This window comes from Zootoca vivipara, chromosome 8 (genome assembly GCF_963506605.1).
Source record: "Zootoca vivipara chromosome 8, rZooViv1.1, whole genome shotgun sequence".
Classification (NCBI taxonomy): domain Eukaryota; kingdom Metazoa; phylum Chordata; class Lepidosauria; order Squamata; family Lacertidae; genus Zootoca; species Zootoca vivipara.
The window spans coordinates 10813563-10825216 of NC_083283.1; the positions used below are offsets into that span (position 1 = coordinate 10813563).

The 11654-nt window shown below is 46.5% G+C and overlaps 1 protein-coding gene across 1 annotated transcript; it reads right to left on the minus strand.

Annotated features, from left to right (window-relative positions):
• Window positions 1-266: 266 nt before the first annotated feature.
• LOC118089655 (claudin-34-like) lies at window positions 267-2126 on the minus strand. Its single transcript, XM_035124423.2, has 2 exons — window positions 1187-2126; window positions 267-323 (listed from the first exon to the last, which is right to left on the minus strand). Exons 1-2 carry the CDS (start codon window positions 1931-1933, stop codon window positions 267-269), a joined length of 804 nt encoding a protein of 267 aa, XP_034980314.2. The 5' UTR covers window positions 1934-2126.
• Window positions 2127-11654: the final 9528 nt, after the last annotated feature.

The window sequence follows — 11654 nt, forward strand, 5'->3', positions numbered from 1 at the left end:
GGGTACACTTACATTTGTGTGTGTGATGAAACAACACAGCTGCCTGCATTTCTGGACAGCTCTCGAGGATGTGACTGTGGGGGAAGAGATGGTGATCTCCTGTGCTTCAAAATTTACCACTATATCTGGATAACTGAGGGCGGTAGAGTTGAGGCAGCAAAGATCACATGCACAGCTATTACCCAGAGTTGCTGTCGAGACTCTGATGCTCAAGCGCTGTTTTCTCTGCATATCTTTTTTTTCTCCATTCATTACAGAAACATCTCTTAGACCTGCTCTGAGTTCCCTCCTGCGACGTGGTCATAAAGCTGTAGCTTGGAGCTCTAATGTGGCAGAAGCAGCCTCCAGCGGGAGAGCAAAGAACTTGTGCTAGAGAATATTCAGAGACTTGTACATCATTTAAACTGGAGAGGGGGGAAAATACCCATCTCTCTATCTTTTGCCTGGAAAACTGATCCATTGCAATTTTTGCACAAGTGCCGATTACAGATATTTTGGACCACAACTCCCATCATCTGCAGACAGCAGAGAATACTGGGCTAGGATTTTAAATAGTTTGAACTGGTATAACAGGCATGTCCAACAGGTAGATCATGATCTACTGGTAGATCACTGGACGTCTGTGGTAGATCACTGGCTCCCCCCAAAGAAGCTCAGCAACTTTGGCTCCCCTAAAAAAGCTCTACATGTTTGCCCTGAATCCCCCAAAACAGGGCTTTCCTTCCTAAAAAAAGCTCAACCTCAACCTGAACCCCCCAAAAGGGGGTAGATCACTTCCAGTTTTTAACTCTGTGAGTAGATCTCTTGGAAGTTGGCAACCCCTGTCCTATAACATTAAAAGATTATATCCTATAGCATTAAAAGGAATAAAAATCCCAAATTTGTCTATTTATTCAAGGTACTACCAATAAACACTCCTCCAGGTAAATGAAAGAGATGTTTATTATTCCCTGTTGCAGGGAATCACATGTATAATGTTATGTTTTGGGACTTCAGGTGGGCTTAGATGTCCTTCAGGTGACCTTTGGGATTCATGGCTTTCCTCTGTATCCACTGAGGAGGATTCCTCTTGAATTACAATATTTTCTACATCGCTTTCCTCCATCACTGCGCATGTTTCCTCTCGAATTACCAGATCCAGCAGAGAACCGCACTTCAAACAAGTAGTTAGACTCTCGGTTTTTACCGCACTTCCTGGGGTAATCACCATTACAGTTTCTATTTCACGTGTCTCTATTGCGGGGGACTTGACGCAAAATCTCTCAATCCCAACAAATGCTGCACTCAGCAGCTGGAAACCCGCAGCGATATAGCCTAGGTAAATAGAAGCTCCTATATGCTGCTCGCTGGGAATTGGAGGCAATTCAAATTCGTCTGGGAAGTTGATTTCCCCATTTTGCAAGACAGCAGACATGTTCCATATCACAGAAATCAGGACAAGTATTCCTGCAAATAAGTTCAGGAAAGCTCCAATCCTAAAAAAGGTTAACACAAAATCCTTATGTTTTCTGGGCTCAAAAACATTGTACAAGGCGAATGATGTTAACACTAGGGCCGCTGAATTCATAATGGAAGCTAATGCCATTAAATCCTGAGCAATAAAAATTTCCCTTGGGAGGCTTGGATATTTCTCATGGAGCACTTCACAATGCCAAAAAGAGTTGCCATCGTTAGAAGGGTCTCTCCAAAAACAGACAGCCCAGATTCCAATCCAGACGTTTCCAGAGGCGATTCCATCGATGTTTTCTACACGCCACACTCTCCAGTTCACACCGGCTGTTGTTGCAATGCACATCATCCAGCCCAAAATCCCCGTCAAGAACGCACATAACTGGAGGCGAGAAACTAAGCTCAGCCACCTCACCAACAGAGAGCCTTTTCTCAACCGCAGGTGGGGTTTGGAGAGAAGACTCAGGGAGACATTGGCAGGCATCCTGGTAACAAAAGAGAAGACAACATGCAATGAGAGAGGGAATAACAAGCATGTCTAGTCATTGAAGGACATCCTCCCTCCTGCATTCTTCCTTCCATGGTCAGAAAGAAGCAGCAAAAGAAAGAGTTCCCCTGCTCCCTCCCACCCCCTGGTTAGGTATAGACATCTGATCCAGAGAAGCCGACACGCATACTTCCTTTCAACACACTGCTACTGATTTAATATACTGTTGCATCGTTCCTGTGAAAATGGCCATTACCTCAGCAACTTGTTGTGGATGGGAATCTGCTCATCATTTCGCTGTTTTGCTATCTGCTACTGCAGCTATCCTTTTCCACAGAGCATAAACACACCTGATGGCATAGTGAGGAATGTTTAATCCATAAACTTACGTGAAATGCGTTCTTCAGCTAGAGTCTAGTGTGCCAGGAATAGACCAGTATTCGCTAGGTGCTCCTGAGCCTCAAGTAGATTGAGCTGCTGGACGCTGAGCTGACTTTCACCTGAGCAGCCGGCCACAGCAGCAACTGCTCTGCAGAATTCTTAGGTCAGTTAGGGCAGTTAGAATCCTGACAACAATTCAAATCAGAACTCCAGGGTACTGGTCATTTGGACCATCTGGAAAGTGGAAAATGGGAGGGAACTCAGTTCCCTTCTTTCCTAATGCAGAGTGTCTTTTCCAGGACACTCTGCAGTTAAAACACGTTCTTCCTGAAGTCAGATTCAGAGCAGTTCCAATAGTAAAAATGGTGATAGGTGTATCTCAGTACAGATTTGTTTGGTGGTCCTGAATGCATTTCATAAAGGATCGCCATTTACAAGAGAGGCTAATAGAATTAGGCCTTGAACAATAAAAATTTCCTTGGCAAAATTATTGAAGACTCCTTACAAACCTATCATTCTTCTTCCCCATCACATCTTGTTTGGACATTATAGTTAGGGAGAAGATCTTTGCTCTTTTCCTTTGCACTGCGACCACATGAAATTTTGTGCCATGGGACCCCATCACTCACACCAATACAGGCAACGCCATTTTCAGAACCAAGGTGTCCATGATTTAAAATCGTTTTCTAAGACACTTCAATCAAAATATTTGTGTCGCTTTCTTTCTGTTCCTTTCTGTGTTGATGCTCCGAATGTGAGCTGCTCAGCTGCATGCAGTTTCCACTGCAGTGTGTGTGTGTGTGTGTGTGTGTGTGTGATTAACATTCGGCAAAGCAATGGGCCTAAATCAGGGGTCCCCAAACTAAGGCCCGGGGTCCGGATGCGGCCTTCTAAATCTGGCCCGCGGACGGTCCAGGAATCAGCATGTTTTTACATGAGTAGAATGTGTCCTCTCTGGGTTATTTGTGGGGCCTGCCTGGTGTTTTTACATGAGTAGAATGTGTCCTTTTATTTAAAATGCATCTCTGGGTTATTTGTGGAGCTTAGTAATTTGTTCATCTTTTTTTTAAGAATATAGTCCGGCCCCCCACAAGGTCTGAGGGACAGTGGACCGGCCCCCTGCTGAAAAAGTTTGCTGACCCCTGGCCTGAATCCAACTATTCCGCCTGAAATAACTTTGGGATCCAGCTTTGAAAAGTGGAAAGCAGATATAAAATTCAGAGGAATTAAAAGCTGTTGTCTTTTTGACTATTTTAAACATCTTAGAACATACACAAATGCTAATGTTTGAAAGAAGGCAGCAAATGGAGCATTGGGGCCATCCATTCATCTCAGGAGTTGTGACCATTGATAAGGTGAAGCACTCTCACATCCACATGGCAATCTGCAGTGCTTTTTTCCATTGCTCATATACGCAACTCCAGTTCTCTATCTGCATGACATCATCCACACCCAAATGCTCTCCCATTCTGTTTCCCCCACTTAATCAGGATACATCATCTCCATTGAAAACTCGGCTCAAGGACAGCCATCCAATAGAAAAGTGCTAACCGTCTTCATGCAGATACAATTCTGTGCAGGAGTTTTGCCGACAAGTTCTTCCAGAGTGTGGGGATGTTTTCAGGGGCTGTTTGCTTTTCCCTGCTTCCTGTTTCATCCTCACCTGAGGAGATCTTGGCCACTCCTCCTTCTCCAGGTCTGGTTCACTGGGAAAATAAGAGAGAGGAGGTTTCATGCAAGTCAAGGTGTGCAATGGATCTTCAGGGCATTTGGAAGGAAGAAAAGGTTCAGGAACAAGCGATGCAGCAGCCCCCAAAGCGTAAAAACACATTTGAACATATCGCTCATGAGATTCCCCCCCCCCTTTATGGATAAGATAAAACCCTCCCCTAAGGTTTTATCTCACAATGGTTTTATCTTACTTGTAGATTTTTAATTTTAAACATGAATTTTAACATTGTATTAATCTGCATTTTAATTGAATTGTTTCTTTTATGCTTGCGTATACTGCCTTATACAGTACCAGACCATTTTGAGAAATTGCTACAGGTGCCAGTCCACCCACTGGCTACCAATGAGGACATAGCAAAACACAATAGCAATATGCTTTTAAAAAGAATAGATTTGAATGCCAGCTCACTCATTCCATGCACCCACCGACGACCTCCTGCCCCTGGAGAACTGGAGGGCCCTCGTGGGGCTCGGGGTACTGCAGGAGGTAGTCTGGAGGAGATGCTACTTTCTAGGCGTCGACAGGGACCTTGACAGCTTGGTTGAGAGAGGTAAGGCGGCGAGGCGGGTCGCCCCCAGCCAGGGGCGTAGCCAGGATGAAAATCAGGGGGGGCAAGGGGCGGGGAGCAAGGGGCGGGGCCAAGGGGCGGGGCCAAGGGACCACATCGAAATCGGGCTGCTCCGACTCCCTCCTCCCCCTCCGTGATCGGAAGGGACGAGGGGGAGCCAGGATCAGCCCGAAATCGGGCTGCTCCGACTCCCTCCTCCTCCTCCGCGATCGGAAGGGACGAGGGGGAGCCAGGATCAGCCCGAAATCGGGCTGCTCCGACTCCCTCCTCCCCCTCCGCGATCGGAAGGGACGAGGGGGAGCCAGGATCAGCCCGAAATTGGGCTGCTCCGACTCCCTCCTCCCCCTCCGCGATAGGAAGGGACGAGGGGGAGCCAGGATCAGCCCGAAATCGGGCTGCTCCGACTCCCTCCTCCCCCTCCGCGATCCTCCTCCTCTGCAATCGCTGGGGCAGGTGGAGGGAAAGCCCCAGAGCCGCGCAAAGCGGTTGCCTGGCTTTCCCTCCGCCCGCCCCACAGCCAGCCGGCTAGAAGGGACGTCTCCCTTCTCCCTTGCTGGCTGTTTGGCGGAGGGAGGGAAAGCCAGCCAAACGCTTTGCGCGGCTCTGGTGCTTTCCCGCCGCCCGCCCCACAGCCAGCCAGGGAGAAGGGAGATGGCACCGGGCGGGCAGTGGGGCAGGCTGGCCAGTGGCCCTGCTTCTAGGGGGGGCAATTGCCCCCTCCTGCCCCCCCTGCCTACGCCCATGCCCCCAGCTTGTGCCCTCCCCACTTTCCTCGCCTGCTGATGGAGTGTCCCCCATCACAGATACGGCCCCCATCACAGCATCACCGTGCACAACCCCCTTATCATTTCTTCACTGGGTTCCCTTGTCTCTGGCATACACCTTCTTTCTCCCCCAAGCCACAGCCGTCCTTTAGCCCTGTCATCCCTGAAACTTCATCTGTGCCCCTTTATAAGTGCAGAGTTAATACACCAATATCCTCTCCTTGCTGTTGATTTTGGGCACCCCTTCGCTCCCCCAGTTTGGAGGAACCAAGCGTGTTCCTGAGCATAGGCACCAACACTTGGTTTTGCACACAGCCCTAGTAACACCTCTAGGCAAAGTCACTTATTGGGTGCACAACATCGCTTAATACTGCATTGCCTCTTTGTTATTGCCCAGACCCAGTCTTCCTCTTCCATTCCAGCATTGTCTTCTGTCATTCCTTGCGCTCCTCACTTCTGGTTATTGGCTTTGTTCTCTCCGCTCCACCTTCCTCACACGATACTGTCCTGTAACTCTCTTGCATATTCCTGCTTCCTACCCTTTCTCCTCTTTCTCTCGTGGAGTACATAGCAAGTAGGACATCAGGCGAACCGCTCGATTGATTGGGAACCAGTGGTGTGCATCGGTGATGGAAATCGGGCAGCACCAGCACCGGAAGTTGCTTCTACCCATGTCTGGACATGCGTAGAAGCAACTTCCGGTGCTGGCGCTGCTGATCCCGTATTTTTCTAACCGGGACTTGGCAGCTATGCCTCCACCGTACTTCTGAAAAGCATAGGGTCCTCCCAAGCATATCAATGGCTCCCTCCTATTTCTCAGCAGCCCTGTGTTTTAGTTATATAGCCAGTGGCACTCAGCACTTGAGTTTTCTATTAGCGAGAGTTACATATTACAAGCATATTTTTTCCCCATTCCTTTTCCAATGTGGAGATAACTCACATTTCCAACTGGGATCTAACCCAGCTGGAGGCAAAAAAAAGAAAAGAAAGGAAAGGCAACATCAGCATTCAAAGTAGCTGTAACAGCAGACTGTTGGGTCAAAGTTCAGTTCCCAGGACCATCCTGTTGTTTGCCCTGTACAGCAAGGGATTCTGATTCTTTGAAAAATGTTTTCAAGCCCTCTGGAAACACCAGAGAGATGCTTTGTATCAACCGAACTTCCCTAGATACGCCGTTCCTGGACTTTCCCTTTGCATATCTTCCTAATGGCTTTTAAAATATAAATGTATCGATGCGTTCACAGCCCTGCGTCTTAGATCAGTTTAGCCGAACGCCAATTCTTTGTGGCACAAAATCTCTACCACTGTGATCCAGGGATTGCTTCCCCGCTGATCAGCAAAGGACTAACTAATGATGCTGGCTCTCTTCCTGGCTTGGCCTGGAGATGGAAACAGCAGATGGGCGGGAGGAGAAAATAGCTCGATGGCAGAAGCAGACGTTGGCCACGATCCAAGGCAGACTTGAGCATGCTTAAGCCCATTGAAATCGATGGGCTTATGCGTGCTTAACTCTGCCTTGGATTGCGGCCATTGCAATTAGCCGGGAGGTGGGACTGAAACATTTGAGGTTCAGCTCCTTGGAAGGCCACGGTGCCAAGCTACACATTAAGAAGGATCAGCTGATGCAATCGTCTGGGAAGTTCAGACCTATCTCTGGGTTTGCAGCAGTTTCTTAAGGGCCTAAGAACCTAGGTGCCGCACAAAGCAAAATGAAAACCAGCCAACTCTGCCTGCAGGTATACAGTCTAAAAATACACGCAGCTCCAAGATGGAGCTTAGTTTTGCAAAACACCTGAAAACAAGGGCGTCTTGTCTCAAAACAACGTAAGAGACTGGCTACATTCACAGCACAGTTTATTCCATTTTCCCTATTATGGTCTGCATTACATTTGAGCTTTCGCAGCATGTAAAAGCCATTTTAAAGCTATATAGTTGCTTTAAATTGTTTTTAATGTTGCTTTTTAAATTGTTTTTAATCTTGTGTTTTAATGTTGTCACACAAACACACACACACAAACACACACACACACACACCCTGGGTCCTTAGGGTGAAGGGTGGGTTCTTCATCTGTTGAAGAATGCAAGTTTAGCGCTCGTTTCCATGTTATTGGCTTCGGGGGGGAGGGGAATGTTTCAAATAATGTGGAAATTCTGCTATATTCCACTAGAGTTCCATGATATTCTACTATAGTTCCAGAAGTGGTTGTAACATAGTGCAGAAGCTTGAATATAATGTCATGAAACGCTATGAAATTGAATAAACTGCCATGCGAAGGCAGCTTGCGTTCAACAGAGCTTGTAATAAATGATGGATAGGCAAGGAGAAGAGGCAGAGTAAAACCCAGTGAATCTTTTGCCTCCTGCTCCTCCCTGCCATGATCACAGGAAGTTGCTCCTTCTCCTCCTCCTCGCTGCTATTGGCTTTCTTGCCAGGCAGAGAGAGCCAATCAGCAAGCAGGCAGTGGGAGCTATGGGTGTTCCTTCTGTCTACTGCCTCACCGCTTTCTGTTTGAGAGCAAGAAGCAGAGGAGATCAAGGAGGTTTCGATGGTGAAGAGGAAAAGCAGATCAAGGGGTCCCTTCCAGGCTGTGTCAGTGTTTTGCAGGAGGGATTCAAGTGCATAGCAGGAAATATTAGGTTTTATGCCACAAAAGTGAATTAAATTGCTTTGTCCACCCAAGCAGAACAAATCCACTTTGAAAGAGAACCTTACTTTGTACAGTTAGGAGAGTTACAGGAATATGCATTGCAAAAGTGAGGAATAGAATCATAGAATCATAGAGTTGGAAGAGACCACAAGGGCCATCCAGTCCAACCCCCTGCCAAGCAGGAAACACCATCAAAGCATTCCTGACAGATGGCTGTCAAGCCTCTGCTTAAAGACCTCCAAAGAAGAAGACTCCACCACACTCCTTGGCAGCAAATTCCACTGCCGAACAGCTCTTACTGTCAGGAAGTTCTTCCTAATGTTTAGGTGGAATTTTCTTTCTTGTAGTTTGAATCCGTTGCTCCGTGTCCGCTTCTCTGGAGCAGCAGAAAACAACCTTTCTCCCTCCTCTATATGACATCCTTTTATATATTTGAACATGGCTATCATATCACCCCTTAACCTTCTCTTCTCCAGGCTAAACATACCCAGCTCCCTAAGGCATCGTTTCCAGGCCTTTGACCATTTTGGTTGCCCTCTTCTGGACACGTTCCAGCTTGTCAGTATCCTTCTTGAACTGTGGTGCCCAGAACTGGACACAGTACTCCAGGTGACGTCTGACCAGAGCAGAATACAGTGGTACTATTACTTCCCTTGATCTAGATGCTATACTCCTATTGATGCAGCCCAGAATTGCATTGGCTTTTTTAGCTGCTGCATCACACTGCTGACTCATGTCAAGTTTGTGGTCTACCAAGACTCCTAGATCCTTTTCACATGTACTGCTCTCAAGCCAGGTGTCTCCCATCCTGTATTTGTGCCTTTCATTTTTTCTGCCCAAGTGTAGTACCTTACATTTCTCCTTGTTAAAATTCATCTTGTTTGCTTTGGCCCAGTTGTCTAATCTTTTAAGGTCATTTTGAAGTGTGATCCTGTCCTCTGGGGTGTTAGCCACCCCTCCCAATTTGGTGTCATCTGCAAACTTGCTCAGGATGCCCTCAAGCCCATCATCCAAGTCATTGATAAAGATGTTGAACAAGACTGGGCCCAAGACAGAACCCTGTGGCACCCCACTAGTCACTACTCTCCAGGATGAGGAGGAGCCATTGATGAGCACCCTTTGGGTTCGGTCAGTAAGCCAGTTACAAATCCACTGAATGGTAGCATTGTCTAGCCCACATTTTGCCAGCTTCTTTACAAGAATATCATGGGGCACCTTGTCAAAGGCCTTGCTGAAATCAAGATAGGCTACATCCACAGCATTCCCTTCATCTACCAGGCTTGTAATTCTGTCAAAAAATGAGATCAGATTAGTCTGACATGACTTATTTTTCAGGAACCCATGCTGACTTTTAGTGATCACAGAGTTTCTTTCTAGGTGCTCACAGACTGTTTGCTTAATGATCTGCTCTAGAATCTTTCCTGGTATTGATGTCAGGCTGACTGGGCGGTAATTGTTTGGGTCCTCTCTTTTCCCCTTTTTGAAAATAGGGACAACATTTGCCCTCCTCCAGTCTGCTGGATGAATGAGTGCTTAATGGCACGAAATAGACAACAAGCTTTTTAGGAAGAGAGCATTAAGAAGAGTTGAGTGAAACTAAGAATGTTTCGCTGCACCATGTTAGGAAAACATTCTTTAAGAAACAGATAAAAGTTCCTGGAAGCTTTGAAGAGGGTTCCAGAATTTTCTTTAGTGTGTAGGAGTGGTACTCTAGGCTTGATTGGTGTCAACTGGAGGTGCAAATAAAGGGAGGAAGTTGCAGGCTGCAGTTTCCTCATGAAGAAAGCACACACACACTGTCAGCACACACGCCGACAACAAGGTTAGAAGTAAGACAATGTGTGCTGCTGATACTGTGAGTTTTGCTATGTCAGGGTTCTTAATTACTGGACTGAGATTATACCGTGCTGGAGAGATAGAGAAGGAATGTAAATAGCTTGTATATAATAGTAACAGAAATGCTTGTGCAACCAGTCAAGCAATAAAGAAGCTCTTGACTGTGAATTTGAGTATGACTCCTGTTCTTGTCCTCTGCCTCCAGGGAAAACTCTGCTACAAACAGAAGTGGTTTTACCGAGGTGCCACCCCAGAAGCAAAAAGGCGCAGCAGAAGTGTGTGGGCAGTAACCTCTATTACACCAGTCAGCATGGGCTCAATTGGGATCACTTGTCTTGCATGAAGAACCTTAGAAGTGTGTGTAGCCACCTCATGAGAAGTGAAGACTCCTTGGAAAAGACCCTGATGTTGGGAAAGATGGAGGGCACAAGGAGAAGGGGAGAACAGAGGACGAGATGGTTGGACAGTGTTCTCGAAGCTACGAACATGAGTTTGACCAAACTGCAGGAGGCAGTGGAAGACAGGAGTGCCTGGCGTGCTCTGGTCCATGGGGTCACGAAGAGTCGGACACGACTAAACGACTAAACAACAACAACAAGAAGTTTGGAGAAAAGGCAAGAGGCAACATGATAAAAGTTTATAAAATATATGGAGAAAGGGGATAGAGGGGATAGAAAAAAGTTTTCCTCCCTCATAACTCTAGAACTCTAGAACAATAATGCTGAATGTTGGAAGATACAGGACAGGTGAAAGAAAGTACTTCTTAACGTGGAGCATAGTTAAACTATGGAACTATAGAGGGGGTTATTGCTTTTGTTTTTACTATGAGATGTATTTTTGTGATTTTTATATTGTAAACCATCCTGTGATCCTCGGATGAAGAGTAGTATAGATATTTAATAAATAATAATAATCACTTGGTCTCACAGTGATGGCAACCGAGCCAGGACTCAGCTATACAGCTGCAAATAAAAAGTTTTAAGTGTGTTTTAAGTGCAATATACACTGTGACACTAGAGGGCAATGGTGAGCCTTATGGAAAATTCAATGTATTTTTCAAAAGCACTTTCAGAACATTTTAAATATGTGTGTAGATTTCACCCTAGATAGCTTTAAAAGAGGATTAGACAAATCCATGGAGGAGAAGGCTATATACTCGAGTATAAGCTGACCCGAATATAAGCCGAGGCACCTAATTTTACCACAAAAAACCCAGGGCAACTTATTGACTCGAGTATAAGCCTAGGGTGGGAAACACTGGGTCCAGATAGGGGTTAATAAGAAAATAAAAAATAAAATGTAGCAGACCAAGTACTGTACTGTAAATAAACACAGAAGTGGGCAGGTTCTTGCCACAGCCGCATGTGAAGGATCCTCTGCTCGTGGCTACACCCTCCGCTGCCGCCTCTTCACCCCGGACGGAGAGGCAGCAGCAGGAGCAGCGCCAGCAGCCGGTGCAGCAGCGGTGAAAAATAAGCAGCACAAAGATGGCCCACAAAAAGCTACCACACTATTCCACGTTCTAAATCTAATGTTAATGATCCAAAAATAGAGAGGAAAATGTACAAAAACTGTTACAGAAGCCACAAACAGACAACGCGTACAAATTTTGTCCAAAAGGAAATATGAGTCTTTAGAATTCCTTAAACCAGGCTCCTGTAGATATCAACGAAGGTAAAGTTGATCAAATGACGTGTCAACAGTGGCGGCAGCAGCAGCGGCAAAGGCCACCGCCTCCCTGAGGCACACCATCCCCGCCCGCGTCTGATCTTGCTCTAACCGCCGCCGC